At 37.5% G+C, this 21,475-nt stretch overlaps 1 protein-coding gene across 8 annotated transcripts in view; it reads left to right on the top strand.

The window, feature by feature from the left end:
• The window catches only part of AK8 (adenylate kinase 8), a 151,768-nt gene extending 136,177 nt beyond the window's left edge, over positions 1-15,591 (top strand). For all 8 annotated transcript variants that reach the window (XM_074293984.1, XM_074293980.1, XM_074293979.1 and 5 more), the window contains 2 exons: positions 13,893-13,973; positions 15,221-15,591. In XM_074293984.1, the coding sequence (XP_074150085.1) occupies positions 13,893-13,973; positions 15,221-15,461 (322 nt within the window). In that variant the 3' untranslated portion in view covers positions 15,462-15,591. The remainder of the gene's footprint in view (positions 1-13,892; positions 13,974-15,220) is intronic.
• Positions 15,592-21,475: the final 5,884 nt, after the last annotated feature.

The following is a 21,475-nucleotide window of genomic DNA, read 5'->3' as shown; positions in this document are numbered from 1 at the left end:
ATGAAATGATGGTAACTGACAATAGAGAGAAGACAAACTTTTGTTTCCATGTTCTTTGGGAAAGATGATAGACTTTATTCTGGAAATGAATGAACCTTCAAAGGCTATTGGGAACTATATTCCCAGGATCAGCAAGGAGATGGTGAGAGACCATGTGCTTGGTTGCTTAATGAATGTAAGCCATGGCCCATTTGAATGAATATAACCTTGGATACTGAGAAAACAGGAAAATGTGATTGCTAAGCCACTATTATTAAACATCATGGGAAATAGTAAAGTACCTAAGGGAGAAGGGTAAATGAAGAACAGTCTGCAAACTATAAGCCAATACACTTGACCTTGATTCCTGGGATTCTAGAATGGATTATGAAAGACATGGTGAATGATTACAAAGAACCAGCATTAGCTCTATCAAGACTGGGTCATTCGAAGTCAGCTTTATTTCCTTTATTGACAAGGTTGCTTCAACCAATAGGTCAGAAGAATGCTGTTAGAGTTTCCCCAATTTCATTAAAGTATTTGATAAAGCATGGAAAATATGGGGAGATTTATATTATCTCTTAATATAATTAGTTGAAACTGTTGAATGACTAGACTCAGAATAGTCATTATCGGTTTGATGTCAATTTAGCAAGAGGTCTTCTGTGGAGTATCCTAGGGATCTGTGTTTAACCTTGTACTTCTGTAATATATTTATCAGAGATTTGGATAAAGGGTATGTTTATGAGATTTCCAGATAATGGTAAGCTGAGAAAGATTTTTTTATCTTGACAAGCTAGATCATTAAGCCAAATCTAATAAATATTATAATATTTGTTATATAACACATATAAGTATAATATTTATAATATAAATAATAAAGTAAATATGCAATAAAATGTGAAAACTTATAAGTATAAATAATAAAGTCTTTCACATGACTTCAACTGAGATAAATAATAGGTACTTTGGGGGTTTTATTAGATTGGAAGATCAACACGAGTCAATGTGAAATAATAACAATAATGATAATTAGCACTTATGTAGTGCTTTGAGTTTTATAAAGCACATTACAAATATCTCATTTTATTCTTACAACTCTCTTGGGTGATAGGTGCTATTGTCACTCTCATGTTATAGATGAGGAAACTCAGGCAGACATTAAGACTTGCTCAGTTACTAAATGTCTTAAGTCTGAATTTTAAACTCTTATCTTCCTAACTCCAGATCTGGTTCCCTAACCATTCTACCAGCTAGCTGCCTGTGATTGACTACCAAAAAGCTATTTTAATATTCAGTTTTCAGGGTAAAGGAGGCTGTAATGTCCATGTCCTCTTCCCTGGTCAGACCATATCTGGAGTTCTGTGTTTGGTTCTGAGCTTCACATCTTGAAAAGGAGATCACTAAGTTGGAAAACATCCAGAGAAGGCTAATAAAGTTATAAAGAGTCTTGAGTGCATGTCATATGAGGTTAGGCTGAAGGAAGCAGAGATGGGCAGCCTGGAGAAGAGAAGGCTTAGAGGTAGGACAAGCAGGACATGATAGCTGACTTCAAGTTGACATGTGTAAAAAGAAAACATTTGTTTGGGCCCAGAGGGCAGATGCAGGATCAATAAGTACAAACTGCAAAGAGGCATATTTAGACTCCATAATAAGGAAAACCTTTATTCCTAATATTTTGTGGTGGTTGTTTTTAGTCTTGTTGCAATTACTTCCAACTTTTCATGGCCCCATTTGGAGTTTTCTTGGCAGAGACACTGGAGTGGTTTGCCATTTCCTTCTCGGACTCATTTTATAGATGAGGAAATTGAATCAAGGGGTTTAAATGATATGTCCAGGGTCACACAGCTAGTAAGGTCACACAGCTAGTAAGCCAGATTTGAACTCAGGAAGATGAATTTTCCTGACTTCAGGTTAGACATTCTATCCATTGCACTACTTAGCTATCACCTCCTAATATTTAGAGCTATCCAAAAGTGGAATGGAATATCTCTACTGGTGGTGTATCTGTTCTTCTCCCATCTCTTCCTCCCAGTTGGATAGGCTAGATGCTCATGTGACACATTTGTTTTAATGGGAATTCTTTTAGGATATTATGGGTTGAACCTGATGGCTGCTGTGGTTCCTTCCAACTCTGGCATTCTATGATTCTGTGAAATAAGTTCTCCTGAGGTTTCCACACTTCTTTCTGATTTATCCTTCACACACCTTCTAAAATGATGTTCCTAATGTACACATTGTCAGTTGTTCAAATCCTTCAATAGCTCATAGTTGATCATGGGATAAAACATAATCTCCTTAACCTGGCATTTGAAGGCCCCTTATAATCTTATTCCACTTTCCAACCTCCACTCACATTGCTCTCCTCCATGTATTGAGTGTCAAATTGGACAATCAGCTGTTTCTTGAATCTCATCTTGTCCTCTCTTACATCCATAGGGCCCATTTCAGGAACTCCTTCCCTTATTTCTGCCTTTGAACATCCTTTCCTTCTTCAAGACCCAGTTCACCTGCTACAAATGAAACTATCTCTCATTCCCTCAGTTGGAAGTGTTTTTGTTCTTAATGTTTTCTAAGTCACTTTGTCTTTGCTCAGTTAACTTTGTTATTTTCTTTTTCGTCTATCACATTTTCCCCTTGGATCATACTTGCCTGTGTAGCCATATCCTCCTAAAGTACTTGAAGACAGAAATTATATAATTTTCCTTTTCTTAATTTTTTGTATCCCTCATGTTGAGCTCAGAGCAGGTACTTGGTAAATGTTTACTAAGCCATATTGCCCATAATTGTACAGCCAATGGTGGCATTACTCCCTGAGCCGAGTCTTGGCCTCCTAATCTAGTTATCTTTTCTTATATACTTCTTGGGATGAAAACTAGCCTCAGAGAAGCTGGGTTCAAATCAAGTGTGATACACCTGTACTTGCCTAGACTTCTTTTATTGAGTTGTTTAAAGCTCTTCAACTTTCCCATGATGATGGTAAGTGAAAATAGCTGCCATTTTTTATTATTTATCAAAGAATGGCTGAATACTCCATTGCCTAGAGTAAAAATTGGTTATTCTTACAAAAGTTCTGCCCACATAGGGGTAATCCATCAAGGAATATAAGACAATGTCACAACCACACAGTGTCTGATGGCTTTTTCTGGTGGAAACAGCAAGAACTGACATCTAGGCAATGGTTCGAGGGATGAAAAATAGACACGGGGAAGTTCTAGGAGAGGAACTAGTGGCTCTTGGACATCAAGTCTCTTATTATTTGGGCATTTGTTTTTGAATTTTTATTTTGAATATTTGAATTTTTGAATAACTAGTAATTAACACCCTTGTTCTTTTAAATAAAGGATTCTCTTCAGAATAAAAAAAAAGGATAAAAGATAGGAATAAAAGACTAAAAAGAATTTAACTGTTCCTGCCCTACAAGAGCTTCTACTGGAGGGAAAAGGGTTCCTTAAATATACCAATAAGAACAGTAGAAGAAAAATTGATCCGGGAACTTGGATGATCAGGGGAAACTAAATGGAGGAGATGGTATTTTGATTTTGCTAGAGGAAAACAAGGATTCTGACGAGACAGAGAGGAGAGAGTGTCCTTTTTGTCCCTATTTTCTTTCTGTCCTTTCCATCCAGGTTTTCCTTAGCAGCCTGGCAAGTCATTGATTAAATACTTTTGGTAAGAAGAATAGCTTAGATCATGAACATGATCGTTTTCACCCAAATTCTGCAAAGGTAGAAGTTCAGATAGAGTGCCAATCTTCCACCCATCTGGGACTCCTTATAAGATTAAAACACTAGAGATGCTAGCTGGTGAAGGAATATTCAATCTTTATGGGGCATGGAACCCACTGTCATACCCTCTTTCAAGATGAGCTCCCCTCCCCCCCTCACCCCCTGGGCCTTTTTTTTTTCCCTGAGGCAATTGGGGTTAAGTGACTTGCCCAGAGTCACACAGCTAGGAAGTGTTAAGTGTCTGAGACCAAATTTGAACTCAGATACTCCTGACTAAAGGGCTGGTGTTCTACCCACTGCTCCACCTAGCTGCCCTGAGCTTCCCCTTTTTGAAGTTTCCATATTTACTTTTAGGACTCTACTATCTTCCTAGTCCCCTGAATCTTTCACCATGAAGTCATTCTTGACTCTTCTTTCTCCTTCACCCTTCATTCAATCAATTGCCAAATATTGTCTATTCTATATTCATAAAACCACTTATATGGCACCCCCATCTCCATTCACATAACCACTATTCTGCAGCTTTCTGCAATAGCCTCCACATCGAGCTTCTGCTTTTCCATTCTATCCACCACACCAAAATAATTTTGTCAAAAATTATTTAATAACCAAAATATTTTCCTAAAAACACAGGTCTCAGCATGACTCTCTTCATTCTAAAACCCTCAGTGATTCCTCGTTACCTACTTTCCCAGCCTTATATGATACTACTACTCTGTACAAATCCTATTTTACAGTCAAAGTTTTCCAGCAGTATTCTGCTTATCCTGCCTTTGTGAATTTATACAACTTGTTACATTTAGCTGTTACATTTCTAGACTGTACTCTCTCTCTCTCTGCTTCTCAGAATTCTTGTTTTCTTCAAAGCAAAAAGTCTTTGGTGTATGAAGTCTTCTTTGATCATCTAAACTCTTTCCCACCTCAATTTTTCTTACAGTATATTTATTGGTAAAATAGGGGAACTTCTTTCCCTCTAGAAGAATATAAACTCTTTGAGGGCAGGAACAATTAATTTTTTTTAGTCTTTTTATTCCCAGCCTTAACTCAGAGCCTTGTAGCTACAGGAAAGTAATATCTTACCTGAAGGTTAAGTTCAAACATTAAGGAGTAAGGCAAAAGTCTCATATAGACCAAAATTAAGAATTCCTTTAGGTACCTTTTAAAGTATACAGTACAATAGGGCAGCCAGGTGGCACAGTAGGTGGAGTGCTGAAGCTGAAGTTAGGGAGATTCAGCTTTCTGAGTTCAAATCTGGCCAGAGAAATTTAGTAGCTATGTGATCCTCAGAAATATACATAACCCTGTTTCCTCATCTGTAAAATGGGCCTGAAGAAGAAAATGGCAAACCACTTTAGATATCTTTGCCAAAAAAAGCCCACATGGAGTCATTTAGAAATGGACATGACCGAACAATAGTAGACTATCTTTAAATACAGTACTTAAATACAGCTAGAAAGTGGCTAAAACCTCTTTTAAAAGTAGTCTGTGATGCTAAGTGAAGTGAGTAGAACCCAGAGAACTCTGTATACAGCAACAACAAGATTATTCCATGATCAACTGTGATGGGACTTGGCTCTTGTCAACAATGAGGTAATTCAGGGAAATTTCAATAGTCTTGTGAAGGAGAGAGCCATCTACTTCCAGAGAGAGGATTATTGGGACTGAATGTAGATCACAATATAGTATTTTTACCTTTGTTGTTGCTGTTGTTTACATGCTTCTTTTTTTCTTTCTTTCTCATTTCCCGCCCCCCCCCCCCACTCTTAATCTGATTTTTTTTTTTTGTGCAGGATGATAAATATAGAAAGATATTTTGAAAAATTACACATGTTTAATTTATATTGGATCACTTGCCTAGGAGAGAGGGGGAAGGGAGGAAGAAAAATTTGGAACACAAAATTTTGCAAGGGTGAATGTTGAAAACTATCTTTGCATGTATTTTGAAAAATAAAAAGATACGGGGCAGCTAGGTGGTGAAGTGCATAGAGCACCAGCCCTGAATACAGGAGGACTCGAGTTCAAATCTGGTCTTAGACACTTAACACTTCCTAGCTGTATGACCCTGGGCAAGTCACTTAACCCCAGCGGGGGGGGGGGGGGGAGGAGGGAGGAATAAAATAAAAATAAAAAGATACTATCAAAAAAGTTGTATTAGAAAGCAGATGAATTTAAGATGGTTGTTGTAGAAATAATTAAATGTCCATTTTATTTGTTTGTTTTTCATAATACCCAGCTAAGATATAGATCAGAAGAGAAGTGAGAACCAGTTTTTTATTTTACTATCAGCGAGGTTCTAACAAAGCAGTTCTTAGAGAACAGGATGCATTTACTTAGGTTGAACAATAAATTTTCTATGACTCTTCCCCTGCGTTTACCATACATCATTTGTGTTCTAGGAAGGGAAGACTACACCCCCACTTAGAATCAGTTCTCTCCCTACCAGAGTTGGTAATGTAATGGACACTAAGAAAATTACTTGTTTCAAGCATATATCTCAGCCATCTATTTCCAAAAGACTTGTCCAGTGAGGCTACCTCTAAGCTATAAATAGGTCTTTGTAGAACTTTATATTATCTCCCCTTTGTGATATATTTCTCTTAAAAATTTCCACCGGTCACAAGAGCAAGGACCATGCATCTTCTGGTAATCCAATTTCCAATAGAATTCCTATAAATTGGAATATTTATTCAGCCAAACCTTCCTTCTAGCAATGTCTCCAACAAAAAGATCTTTCTATAAGAATAAAACATCAGAGGTGCTAACTAGTGAGGAATATGCAGTTTTTTAAAAAAAGGAATAGAAGTTATTATCCCATTTGACTCTTAAGTGAATAAATATAGCTTTGAATAGGGAAACAATGTTTTAGGGAACACTGCTATTTAAATAAATTTTCTCTTCATTCTCATTGATTACATCAAAAAAATAGAATCCTTCTGAAGCTATAAGAAAGGGAGTACATTTATTGTGAAACTTGATTGCATTCATTATAGATAACCAAAATAGAATGTGATTTTTACAAAATACAAAATCATCTGACATAAGAGATGTAGATACTTGGTACTTGAAGTTTAATAATTAGGGGCAGTCCATCAGTGAAAAATGATACTTGATCTTTCATCTTCCTCCTTTGGTGTGTTTGTCTGCACAATGTAAATATCCTAACGTTCCTATGGTACATAATTTCTGTGTTTCTAGTTTCAGTATAATGTCCCCTTATTTGCAAATGCATATGGTAAATACTATATCACTCCTCCTTCCTTGTGGCTGCTCAGGTGATTGAGTGACCTGCTATAACAGGATCCAAAAGGCTTTGCACTCACTTTGTCTTTGAACCTTTTTCATCTTTTTGTATCCACCATGACCTTGACCATCTGGAATAAGTCAGAAAGCTCTCCTATGTACCTGATCATGTAAGAGGAGATTTAGCTTTTTGGCGTTTTCCATTCCCTATTCTCTGTTATTTCTTGCATTTCCCTATTCCTCTGTCATTTTTTTCTTTAACCACATTTTTTTTTTCCTCTTTGAGGAAAGTTTTCAGAACTTTTTGGCTTCCCATGATTTGCATTTCAGATGTTGTCTGGGCGAATGTTTTGATGGTGCTTATCAGGATTATTCTTTTTCTTCCCCGTGGTAGAGGATGCAGTAACTTGAAGATGATTCTAAAATGTCTATAGATTATGCAGGAATTTGATCCCTGGGTCATTCTTCTTAAACCAGATTGATGTGTTTTGTAGGGTGTATTGTAAACTGCCAGTAGTACTTGCTAATTTAGTAGTTAATGACAGTCATAGAGAGTGTTTTTCTTGCCCCTGGAGAGGTTTTAGACACAGCTGGGGTAGATTTGCTACTATCAATTATGCACAGTTTTAAACAAGAAATGGCCAGCCGGGAGCTTCTCTTTCTAAGGAGTGAAGAGAGGAAAGAATGGAAATAGTACAGCTGGTACCTGAGAGTAGGAAGCAAGATACATAAGACATTTAAAAAAGAAGTATGTGATGTATGGCCTTCTAATTTTAAAGTTACAGAATCATCTGGGAATGGGAAAGTCTGCATTCCTTGAACAAATATTTTTTAGACCCCAAATGGAGCAAACATGTGATTCATTCTACCACCATACTTTCTCACATTTCCTGATTTTCTTCTCTTAAGACGCTCACTTTGGGAAACTAATAACTCATTGCCCTGCTTTGTAAATGGAACCTATCCACTTCTCCCCTAGAGATCTGGAAGGGACTTCCAAAGGTCATTAAATTCATCTCTCAACCTGTTTCTCTGCACCTAAGTGAATTGTGATCCTAGATTTTTAAAAATAAATTTTGTTGCTTTCTTTTGTTTTTACATCATTTACATTTTACAATGCATCCAAATAGCCCGAGAGTATATGCAGTGCTTCACACCCACAATCCTCCCACTTCTTCAAAGACATGGGCACAGGTTTCCTTTCATTTCTCTTCTTTGGGGGCCAGGTTGAAGTTGTTCTAATTTCACAACATTCAGTTTCATTTATTTGAATGTTGTTGGTTATTTCTTTTACATCAAATTAGTTCATATAACTCTTTCTATATTTTCCTACGTATATGACAGCTATCATTTCTTGCAGCACGGTGATATCTCATAATATTTGTGTATCACATCTATTTAGCCATTCCCAATCAATGAACATCTGCTTTGATTTTGGCTCTTTAATGCTGTAAAAAAAAAATTGTAGAACCAGAGCAATTTACAATATGACACCATTGTAAAAATAACAGTTTTCAATGAAATAAGAAGTCTGATAAATGCAATGATCAACCATGTTTCCAGAGGGCTAACAATGAAGAAAGCTAATCACCTTTTGACATGGAGGTGGTAGAGTAAATATGCAGAATGAGACACATTTTTTGGAAATGGCCAATATTTGAATTGTTTTGCTTATTTGTTGCAAGTATTTTGTTTTTTTCTTTTGATGAGGGAGTGTAGAGAGAGAGAGAGAAAAAAAAGATTGCTAATTTAAAAAAAATTTAAGTGCCACTATAAATATTTAGGTAGATATGTCTTTCTTCTTGTCAATGAATTCTTTGGGAGCATATAGCTATTTGTAGAATCCCTGGGTCAGAGGACATGGACATCTTAATGATTCTTTTTGAAAAATTCCAAATTGTTTTCTGGAATGGGTATACCAATGCATAACTCCACCAATAATATATGAATGCACCTATCTTTCCATAACCTTTTCAACAATGGCAATCTTTTGTCATCTTAATTTGTTGGATGTAAAAGTGAAAGCTGAGGGTTATGTTGGTTTGCATTTTATCTTATTATTAGTGATTTATAGTAATGTTTCATATGATCATAAATAGTCTGAAATTATTTTTCAAACTATATAGTCTAGCTACTTGTCTGTTGGAGAGAAGATTTTGATCATTATATACTTCTGTTTTCTATACACTTAGATAACAGATCCTGGATCATTTTGATCTCACTATGACTTAAGTTTGAGGAGGGACAAAGAATACTGGTCATAAAATCATAGTTGTAGAGCTGGAAGAAACCTCAATGGGTACCTATTCCAATCTCCTCATTTTATAGAGAAGGAAACTGAGACCCAGGAAGGTTATATGATTTGTCAAGATCACCAAGATTGCAAACATTAGAGAGAGTATTTGAATCCAGGTCCTCTGACTCCAAAGCCATGGTTTCTTTCCTTTATGCCATACTGTTTCACTCAGGTTACTTTGGAGTCCTTGGATTAAATTATAAAAATCACCTTTGGATTTTATCAAATATTAAAGTTGTCCCAGAAGAAATATGACTGATTCCTGCATCATTAGGTAGCCTGGAAGTAGTAGCAGAAAAGAAACTTTGGCTTGAAGTTAGAAAACCTAGGTTTGAGTCCCATATTTGGGACCTTAGTCAGCAAGCATCTTTAGGTACTTACTATGAGCTAGACCCTGGAGATACAAAGGAGGACAAAAAGCTCTTGGCCCCAAGGAGATTCAAGGAGGCAAATATGAAAATTACTTGACATACACAGAATGCATATACAATATATGTATATATATATATAATATATATACATTTAATGGAATATATATATATACATATGTATATATATATATATAAATCACACATACTATATAGAGTATACCTACAGATTAGGTGAAAGATAATCTCAAAAGGGAAGACATTAACATCTGAGAATAATAGAAAAAGTCTCCTCGGAAAGTTGGATTTAAACCTTGAAGGAAGCCAGGAAAATGAGGGGTGGACAGATAGTGCAGGTATGGGAGAAAACCAATGCAAAAGAATGGAGATGGGAGATGAAATGTCATTTATAAAGAACAGCCTTAGTTAAGGTTGGTAACTGGGGAAGGAACCAGGTTATAAAGAGCTTTAAATACCAAACAGAAGACTTTACATAGTATATCCAAAAATTTGTAGTGCACTAGTAGTAGTAGCTGTTGTTGTCTTTCCTTCTTGAAGAGCATCATGACATCAGGGAGGTGATGTCATGAATTGGATTTAAGTGAAGAACAGCTGTGCAAGCTCACCTGCCTCATTTTCTCCTCCAGAGAGTGGCCAATGAAAGTTTGAAGTTGTACCAAGACTTTTGGGACACCCTGTATTTGATGCTGATAGCAATAAGGATTTACTGGAATGGTGGGAGGGGAAGAGAGTTGACATGATCAGACCTTCACATTAAGAAAATCATTTGGCAGCTGAGAAGAAATGACCCTAAACAGATCATAATCTGAGCCTTAGTTTCCTCATCTGTAAAAATAGGTTTAATAGGATATGGATTGTATCTCACAAGACAATTGTCAAGTTTAAGGACTTGATATATAGAACAGTGCTTTGTATACTATAAAAAATGGCTTAAGTTTTATTTTTGTTAAGGAGATTTAATCTTACAAAGAACCTGATTTTAAAAATCTGAAGAAGTGGAACTTAATTTTTAAAATTTCAACCTCATTAACTTTTTCATACAGAATACTCATTTACTAACAATCTATAACTTCTTCAAATTCTTTCTCACATGGGTTTTCCCCCCAAATAACAACTACTAGATACTATGAGATCTCTGTTTTTAAGGTGACACTTTATCCTGGAAATTGGGTAGAAAGTTGTACTCTCTACTTTGTTACACTGTTGTAATCCTCAGAGGTTGATAGTGTAAGAAGAAAAGAAAATTGATAGTAACTTTGTATATGATATAACCTGTCTTTCCCTGACCACTTTACTCACAGCCTTTAAACAGGTTCTTCAAAATACTACTCTGATGTGGCCTTTCTCCCTCTCTCCCTCCCTCTTTTTCTCCCTCCCTCCCTCTCTCTCTCCCTCTTTTTCTCCCTCTTTCCCTCCCTTCCTTCCTTCCTTGCCTTTTTTTTTTCTTTTTATCAAAAGCCCCTTTTCCTTTCTGTCTAACTCCCCTTTTCAGCAGCAGCCACTGAAAAACTCTTTGTCAAAGACAACTCTGACTGCAAATACCTGGGATTATGAAGAATAAATGTGCTAGAGATTTCAACCTCTAAATCTAGCCCTCTGTCAGAGAGGCCAAGGCAAAACTGACAACAAAGGAAGGAGTATTACCATTAAGACTCTAACCAGAACCATATCCCCTCTCCTTCTCTCTCTCCTTCCTTGCCTTCCTCTCCTTCCCTCCTTTCCTCTCTCTCTTTTTCTCTCTCTCTTTCTGTCTGCTCTCTCTGTGCCTGTTTTTGTCTCACTCTTTCTCTCTCTCTGTCACTTGTGTAAATGATTCCTATGTTTTTTTTTAATGTACTTATGTGTATATTTTAATTACATCAGATTTTGATTGGATCATTAGCTTCATAATATCAAATAATGTGTTTCCTTCACACTATCAAATAATATTTACAGTGACTATAATTGCTTGTGATATAAGACCTTAGTGGCCTTGGTACTCTACCTCATCATTAACTTTGTCTCTCTTATTAGAAAATGAGGCCATGACTATATCTTCCTCCATTTAAGGAGAGAGCTGAACTCAAACATTTCCTCATTTCTCACCTATCTGCCCTACTCTGAGACTTCTCCATGACCCCTCATTGGATACTTTCTCCTCTTCTCCCCTCTGCTTTTCAGATTTCTTTTATGTTTTGTCTCCCCTTCCTCTTACATTGTAAACTCTTTGAGGACAAGGAATGTCTTTTTTTTGTATGTGTATCCCTGACATTTAGTATAGTGCTTGGCACATAGTAGGTAATTAATGTTTATTGATTATTGATTGCAGTATCTAATAGAAAATAGGACTCATTCAGTATTGAGGAATGTAGTCATTTCGGTTAGCCCTCCGCTACTAGAGAATACAATAACTCTAGTTATTGTCTTTCTTAGAGGTCTCTAAGCACAGAGGTACATGGGAAGAGGTCCATTTTTAAATGTAGCAGTGGTTTATGTAAGATGTCAGTTTAATGATTCTAGAATCCAAAATCTTTTAATTGTTCACTAATAGTTACTGATGAAATGTAGAATGTTCAAAAGAGAACCAAGAGACTGGTCTAGTTTTATTTTTTTTTATGCTGTCATTTGTTATAAGTACTATTGCTATTATTTTCCTCATTTTACAGATGAGGAAACTGAAGATGAGAGGGATGAAGTGACATGTCTAGATTCATAAAGCTAATGAATAGCTAAGACATTTGGGAGCAGAAAGAGGAAGGAAGGGGAAAAGAAAATGGGGACTCGGGGGGAAAAGAATATGAAGATCTTGGTGGTGTCAAGTCCAGTATTCTTGCAATTGTATCATCTAGTGTTTTGTCACTGGATGTCATCATTGGCGAATCATTTGTATCTCAGTCATAGGTAGCATTCTCCCCTTTTCATTCTACCCCCTAGCCCATCCCAATCTCTACATCATAAACAGATTCCCCTGGATCCAATATGGCTCACTTCAAAGATGAATGCTTTCCTTAGTTTTCCTAGTGCATTCTTTTTTTTTTTTTTTTTTTTTTTTTTTTTTTTTTTTTGCTTTCTTACTGTGAAGGGGGAAATAAGAAAGGGATGCTTCACATCTAAGCAGAGAAGGCTGGTGCCTCCCCCATCTTACACAGACACCTTCCTTTAATGGTGACATGAGTCTGGGTAATCAGAGCCAGCTCATGTAAGAACAGAGCGACTCTCCAACAAGGCTTTCCGAATGCTGCGTTTCAAGTACCAATTTTGTGTCCTTGTACTTCAAATCTCGCCATCCTCCCGGAGCCCAATCGCTAGAATGACGACAAGCGGTCTTGATATGCTGGGTTAAAACTCTTTCAATGGGGTTTTGTTTGTTTGTGAAATGGCATCAATTATCATGGATTTCCAAACCAGATTCCTTTCTACTAGCATATTCACCTGGAGAGGCTTCATGAGGCGTTAGCTGTTCTGACAGTCACATTTTGGTACAACTGGTAGGCCACACAAATAAAGGGGGGAAACAACATGTTCAGAGTGTAAGGGATGAAAGAATGTTGAGACAACTCAGCTTCCCCTGTCTTTGGAATTTCCCCAATCTGGAATGTTTTATTTGGAGGCTGTTATTTTGCAGCACATTGTGAATGGAAATCATTATCTGTGAACATTTGAAGCGAGATATATGATTTTCATAACTTTCAGGCCTGCAAGGATGCCTGGTAAACTGTTATATGCACATGGAGGGAAAACTCAGGCTTTTCATCGGATTAGACCCCACCCGACACCAGAAAAACAACTCTCTGTGACTGCAGAGGCAAATGTCAGTGAATTACATGCTGGCGTGTGAGAGGGGGAGGCAGGCAGGGAAAGGAGGGAAAGAGAAAGAGAGAGGGGCAGAAGAGAGGGAAATGAGACAGAGGAAAGGGAGGAGAGAAAAAAAAAACATTCTTGAAAGAAGATAATTCATTTCATTTAAAAGCCTTGGGATTATATTTTTAAAATTTGACTTTGAACATTTGCTAAAAGAAAGCAGCATTCAACTTTGGGAAGTGATTATAGTGTGGTGGGGAAAGAGAGGCAGGAAGCTTGGGGCCTACAGACCCTCTTTAAGTTTCATCTAGAAAACAAGGAGACTAAGGTCTGTAAGGTCCTTTCCAGCCCTGATATTTCATGATTTCATGCTGTCACTGACATTTATAAAGATCATCTCTTTTGGTTTCTGTGTAAGGAGAATGTCATGTTCTCATGAATTCACTAACATGCTAATGGTGGGCATTTTTTTCTCCACAGGGTATTTTTTCTGAATGTACCATATGATTCTGTCATTGAACGGTTAACTCTAAGAAGGACAGATCCAACCACAGGAGAAAGGTCAGTCCTCTCTGTTTCTCTGTCTCTGTCTCCCTCTCTCTCTGCCCTCACCTCTCCTCTCTCTTTTCTCCTTTTTCTCTCCTTCTCCCCCTTTCTCTCTCCCTTTCCCCCTTATCCCCTTTTATTAATCTGAATTCCAAAGAAAGGAAAATAGTTGCTTGATGAAATCTCAGTCAAATGAAAGTCCTGTTGAATGTTGACAGCAGACTTAAAGAAGTGAACTCACAAGACCAACTGTCTTGGAACTATCTGAATTTTATTGGCCCTCTTTGGCTGAAGCTAAATCCAGGCAGAAAGAAGGTAATTAACTTGCCTAAAATCACACAGTAAAACAATGAGAGCTCTAGGGTGATACATTACATTCCAGGGGGCAATATTCTTCCCTTGTTTTTCTCATTATTGTGAAATGTATATACTGTAATGAAGTTAAGAACTGAGGAAAATGCAATTCTCCATTTGGACTTTATTCTTTCAGTGACTAGTAACATCTGTAGCTTCATGAGGAAAACTCTTTTTCTGGAGGAAGTAGCACAGTTTTGAACCTTTCTTTCCATGCTTATCTGGAACTGAAAGCTGAATTGTCTCCTGCCTTTTAATTTCATAGAATCCCTCATGTGATTTTAATTTTCAAGGTGACATAAACCTACAACAAAGTATTGGATTGTCTTTCTTCTCTTATAGCCAAAGGCACATTTCCTGATTTAGGAACTCAAGGTTCTATAGTTGGCTTTATAGGAAGCAGTCCAGCACCCCCTTCTTCTTTAGTAATGAGTGTTTTTGACAGATAATATGGAGAGGCTGTCCCATCATCAACTTAATTCATCCATTTGGATCCAAATCACCTTGAAGTGAGTCCAGATCAAATCCCTTCAACCTTTCCCTTCCCTGAGCTTTCAGCCTACCAGGTTCTCTCTTTCCTGAATTTCTATAGTACTGTACAAGTTATCACTTGTGATCATTTCTCTTTTTTTATGTTCATGTCCTATTTTTTCACTTTGATAGTAATAAGCTCCTTGAGGGTAGGAGGTAATCTTTTGGTCATTCTTGTTACTACAATGCCTAGCTTCAACTCTGCATGTCATAAGTACTTAGCAAATGTTTGGTGCTGCTGCTGAGGATGGTTTGGGGTCCTCTAGAAATCCATATATTGTTTTTAGTTCAATGCACATTTAAAAATGGATCAAATCTCACAATTCCCCTTGAAATAATTGATTCTCTATTTTCTTATGTTACATGTTCTTTTGTAGATATCACCTCATGTACAAGCCACCTCCAACAATGGAGATCCAAGAGCGTCTCAAGCAGCACCCAGGGGATACAGAGGAGAAAGTGAAGATCAAAATAGATTTTTTTTACAGAAATTCTTCTTTGCTGGAAGATTTTTTTGATAATGTCATTTATGTCAATGGGGATCAAGACCCTTACACTGTCTTTGAGTACATAGAGAGTGGGATCATTATGCCTTTGCCCACTAAAGTCGCACAATAAGCAAAAACCCACTGGGTTTTACTTTTATGTAATAACATCCCACAAGGATATGTATTACTTTTCCTTAGTATTTTAGAGCCATGGCAAATTAAATAAAGAGTGCATATTATCACTTATTTGGAGAATAAAATGACTGGAAATGGTCTTGTTTAGGAGATTTAAGAACAATAGAAGGGGAAGACATGTGGATGGAGATATCTTGATTTTACTAAGAACTTAGAAGAAAACCTTACTGTGAACTTAATGAGTGGAAGGAAAGACCTATAGGATGAATATTAATACCTTGATTTTAATCAAGGACTAGCCCTTTCAGAGCATTTTCGTGCCCAATATTTATCATATTAAACGTTGATAGTCATGGATCTGTGATTTCATTGATAAATACATTTTAATTATTACCAGATATATGCATGGGTAATTTTACAGCATTGACAATTGCCAAACCTTTTGTTCCATTTTTTCCCCTCCTTCCCACTTCCCCCCCCCCAGATGTCAGGTTGACCAATACATGTTAAATATGTTAAGTATAAATTAAGTACAATATATATATATATATATATATATATATATACTTGTCCAAACAGTTGTTTTGCTGTACAAAAAGAACAGGACTTTGAGATAGCGTACAATTAGCCTGTGAAGGAAATAAAAAATGCAGGTGGACAAAAATAGAGGGATTGGGAATTCTATGTAGTGGTTCATAGTCATCTCCTAGAGTTCTTTCACTAGGTGTGGCTGGTTCAGTTCATTACTGCTCTATTGGAACTGATTTGGTTCATCTCATTGTTGGAGAGGGCCACATCCATCAGAATTGATCATCAGATAGTATTATTGTTGAAATATATAATGATCTCTTGATCCTGCTCATTTCACTCAGCATCAGTTCATGTAAGTCTCTCCAGGCCTTTCTGAAACCATCCTGCTGGTCATTTCTTACAGAACAATAATATTCCATAATATTCATATACCACAATTTATTCAGCCGTTCTCCAATTGATGGGCATCCACGTAGTTTCCAGTTTCTGGCCACTACAAAGAGGGCTGTCACAAACATTTTTGCACGTATGGGCCCTTTTGCTTTCCTAAGAGATCTTAATCTCTTTGGGATATAAGCCCAGTAGCAGCACTGCTGGGTCAAAGGGTATGCACAGTTGGATAACTTTTTGAGCATAGTTCCAAATTGCTCTCCAGAATGGCTGGATGTATTCACAATTCCACCAACAATGTATCAGTGTCCCTGTTTTCCCACTTCCCCTCCAACATTCCGAATTATCTTTCCCTGTCATTCTAGCCAATCTGACAGGTGTGTTGTGGTATCTCAGAGTTCTCTTAATTTGCATTTCTCTGATTAATAATGACTTGGAGCATCTTTTCATATGGCTAGAAATAGTTTCAATTTCTTCATCTGAGAATTGTCTGTTCATATCCTTTGACCATTTACATTGATATATATTTTTGATATTTATTTGTTTTTGCTGAGGCAATTAGGGTTAAGTGACTTGCCCAGGGTCACACAGCTAGGAAGTGTTAAGTGTCTGAGGTCAAATTTGAACTCAGGTCCTCCTGACTTCAGGGCTGGTGCTCTGTGTTCTATCCACTGTGTCACCTAGTTGCCCCCAATTTCATTGATATTGACCTGAGATATTCTCTCTTCCTCAAAGAAAGGCATTTCTTCATTCCTAGTGGCAAAATGCAACATCCTGGGATTAAACTAATGAGGAATTCGACCTTCCCCAATTAGATGTACAGAATCTTTCCCAAGAGAAACTCAGCCCCTGGATGGGCCCAGTCCAGAGCCAGCATTCTCAAGTACTTGCACGGCTAGCAAACCTTTTCCTACCTCCTACCTCACAAAAATATACTCATAGATCCAGAATTGGAAGGGAAAGTGGCTTGTGAATTTGAAGGAATTATAAGAATGTAAGCTTATATGTTTGTTGTTAGGGGATGCAGTAGAATACCGCTGGGCTTGGAATCAGGAAGACACATCTTCATGGAATTCAAATGCAATCTCAGACACTTACTACCTATATAGCCTTGAGCAAGAAACTAAATGCTGTTTACTTCAGTTTATCATCTATAAAGTGAATTGGAGAAGAAAATGGCAAACCATGCCAGTATCTTTGCCAAGAAAACCCCAAATAGGGTTATAAACAGTCAGCTATGGCTGAAAGCAAATGAACAACAATAAGAAGCTATTATTTTTATTATTATTATAGAAGATATTAGCTGCTGTAAGTATATACACACATATCTACATATGATATAAGTATGCGAGCATCCTCTCTTTGCTTAAGGCTCAGTGTCAGGTTTCCAGGTCCACCTGAGACAAAAGCACCCCACGTCCTATTCTCCCCTCAAAAAAACCTTTTGCTCTCCTCACCAGGGGGAGAAATCCCACATGGGATATGGATTTCCTTAACATTTTTCATAACAGGGGTCATAGGCCCATTCTCAAGAATTCCCACTTTTCTGTAGAAAGCCCTTATTTTGTGTTCTTGGCTTCAGGCGACCATGGCTGCCCCTCCGTGCCACTTCTATTATCTAACAGGCTTCTTTCTGACCTTAATCCACAGTCTTCTCACAGCTGCAGACCACTGACGCTCTGTACAAAACAATTTATCACAAAGAGTTCTTGCACAGAACCTTCTTTTAGTAAGAAAATGGGACCCCCAAATACACATATCTCTCTATTATTAGCATATAGATTTTCTAATTTGTTGGTTGCTCATCTAATGTTTAAACTCAGGCCAATGGTCTCCCTCCCCACAATATAGTCAAAATATTTTCAAAGAGGTGAATCACTGGAGATAGGAGCTCTTTGTGGGTAGGGACATTTCTTTAAATATCCCTGATTAGCATAGTGCCTGTTGAAGAGATCAGTAAACATTTATTGTTTGTTTGAAACAAAAACTAAATAAAAAATAGATAATGTTTAAAATTTTTTAATTTATTAAAAATAAATATCTCTTAAAGATTACATTTCAACTTATTTGTACCACTGTACCATCTGTACCACTACCTTTTCATTTATGCAGATAAGAATATAGGAGGAGGAGGATGAATTTATAAGGTAGATATTACCAGGCACTGTACTAAAAATTTACAAATGTTTGATCCTCACAACTCTGTGAGGATAGTAGCTACTATTATTACCTCCCATTTAACATTTGAGTAAACTGAGTCAGAGATTGAGTGACTTATACCTAAGATAACAAACACAGCTAGTAAGTATCTGAGGCTGAATTCAAAATCAGACTTCTTGCTATGAGAGCCCAGGGCTCTCTTTACTGTGCCACATACCACTATAGTTGATTATATGAACCCTTATCTTCCCTACCAATGGAGTCGTTATCATCTGGATATCCTTGGGAGTTCTATATATTCCAGAAGGCTGCCTTTCTGATGATGAGTTTGTCAAGTGATGGCCAAAAACAAGTTCATAGGGAGGAATAATGACTACAGAGTTGAGAATCACGTAACATCAGGATTAGAAGGGAATCAGAAACCATCTAATCAAATTCCTCTCATTTCGTAAAGAAGGAAGAGCAAGTTGTTCATGATCACACAGCTAGTCAATGATGAAGCCGATTTGAATTGAGGAATACTAGACAAAGCCAGTGTTCTCTTTCTCATTCCCTAATTGCAAAAGGGTCTATATGCTACTCATTAGGCAGGTGTATCTTTAACACTTAGCTATAAATGCCTTTTCTCCACAACTCCTGCCTCCCAATCCCACCCCACAAGTCCCCTTCCTTCTCTGTTCTTTTCATCTGCATGCAGCCTTGATATTAGTTTCGCTTCATTGGTTCCATAGAAACTAGGGAAAGAGAGTGAAAGGCTGGCTCATTGAGATGCATTTGGCATGGCTGTGTATGGAATCTCAGGTCAATGGTCATCCCCCACGGGTTTGTTGGGGGCTTGGAGTGCAGATCGTCAGGGTTAGCAGAACATGCTAATACTCATGTAGAATGCTCCCTTAGAAACAACTAAAACAATTGACATTCATTTAATTACTGCAAACGAATCAGCTCCTCACAGCACTTTGCATAGTAAAGCCGCCTAATACCAATCAGCTCCTGAGATGGAAGAAAGAATTAGGTTCTTATAATTGGATCCCTCTGCTTCCAACCCAATTTGGAAGCCTTACTGGATTTTATTAGCATCCATTTCTGGGCAAAGTACTGGGGAAATGACCAGCTCTTTATAGATGAAAGAGAACTGGAGACCTGGGGAACTTACTGGTTTAGAGACACCAGTAGCCATGATCAAAAGTCTAAAATTTGGCTAAATTCTAGATTAATTGGCTATGGCTAAAACTTAACACAAAAGGTTTGATTAGCTGTAAATTTTGTTAATAAACATTCAATCTCACTTTAGTTCAGACCATCGTTATCTCTCACTTAAACCATTGCAACCTCAGTTGAACTCCCTTCAAATTTCTCTCTTTTCCGATCATTTTTGTAGTTACCATAGCAATTTTCCTAAAGTAAAGGTTTGATCATATCACATTACTACTCAAAAAAAGGGAGAGGGCATCTTCAATTGTCCTCATCTCTGTCTTGCCACTGGACCCAAATGCTCCAGGGAAGAGAATAAGATTGATGACTTTGCACATCCCTCTCTCATTTAAATCCAATTCACTTGCAAGTTATGACATCACTCTGCTGATATGGTATTTTGAGAATGAAAGATGACAACCTGCAAGTGGTGGTAGTTGCCCCACTGGTCAGTTCCAGTTAGATAATGCAATTAGTTCCTTCCTTCCTCCCTTGCTTCCTTCCTTTCTTCCCTTCCTTTCTTGCTTTCTTCTTTCTTTCTTCCCTCCTCCTTTCCTCCCTCCCTCCCTTCTTTCCTTCTTCCCTCTTTTCCTTACTTCCTTCTTCTCTTCTATTCTCCTTTCCTTTCTCCTTCCCTCCCTCCTTCCTTTCCTTCCTTCCTTCTTTCCTTCCCAGACTCTATTCCTTCATTTTCTCCCTCTCTCTGTTCACATAGGGAATCATATCCTTACCTGTGTGTGCTCTGCCCTGCGGAATATAAATTTTGATATCTGAAATCTTGCAAAATATCTTGGGGTTAAAGAGCTAGATTTCTTTTTTTAAAAAACTATTCCTTAAATCCTCTTGGTCATCAATAGGTCTCAGCCCAAATCTCACTTGGTCATTGTCTGGGTGGCTCAGAGTGAGAATAAATAGCAAATGTTTCTCTTGTGGCCAGAAACCCTGAGAGTCTTCCTTTCCCAGACTGATTTTGGGTTTTTTGTTTTTTACTTTTGGCTATTCTTTTCCTCATTTCTAACCTACCCTCACCGAATTCATTGCCTTAGTCAAACTGAGACGTGGAAAAGGTTTTAGCTTAAAAAGGCTAAGGTCTCCTACTGCATTCAGTCATCTTCAGTTATCTTGACCTATATCTGGCCACTGGACCCAGATGGCTCTGGAGGAAAAAGTGAGAGAGATGATTTTGCCCAGCCCTCCCTCATTTAAATCCAATTCACCATAGTATCACCTTCCATATCATGGTCCTCTTCAAGAATAAAGGACAAACACTTAACTACTCAGTAAACTCCAGTTGGCTCCCTGTTAACTTCTAAGTTCAAAACTAAACAACTCTGTGAGGCATTTGAAGTCCTTCACAACTTGGCTCCCATGGTCCTTTCCAGCCTCATTGTACATTATTCCTTTTTGTGTAAATAGACTGATCTGCTTGCTATTTCTTACACGTGGCACGCCCTCTCCTATCTCTCTGCTTTCCCACAGGCTGTCCCCTAGGCCTGCAAAGTATTCTTACCTCCAATTCCCTTCAGTCCTTAGGTATCACAAACTCTGAGAGACCTTTGCTGATCCTCCTACTTCTTGCTATGCCTTTCCCCTAAAATCTTTATGTATTTTACAAATATATTTTGTATTCAAAAGGTTCTTTGATCTCATCAATCCAGGAGTGCTTGCTGCAGATGGCAACCCATTCATGCCTGCCTATCTGGTGTTGCATGTCTATGTCTTATCCCAAATTCT

This window comes from Sminthopsis crassicaudata, chromosome 2 (assembly GCF_048593235.1).
Source record: "Sminthopsis crassicaudata isolate SCR6 chromosome 2, ASM4859323v1, whole genome shotgun sequence".
Lineage (NCBI taxonomy): Eukaryota > Metazoa > Chordata > Mammalia > Dasyuromorphia > Dasyuridae > Sminthopsis > Sminthopsis crassicaudata.
Note: the sequence above shows the minus strand (reverse complement) of the source record. Positions and strands in the feature narration are given on the sequence as shown.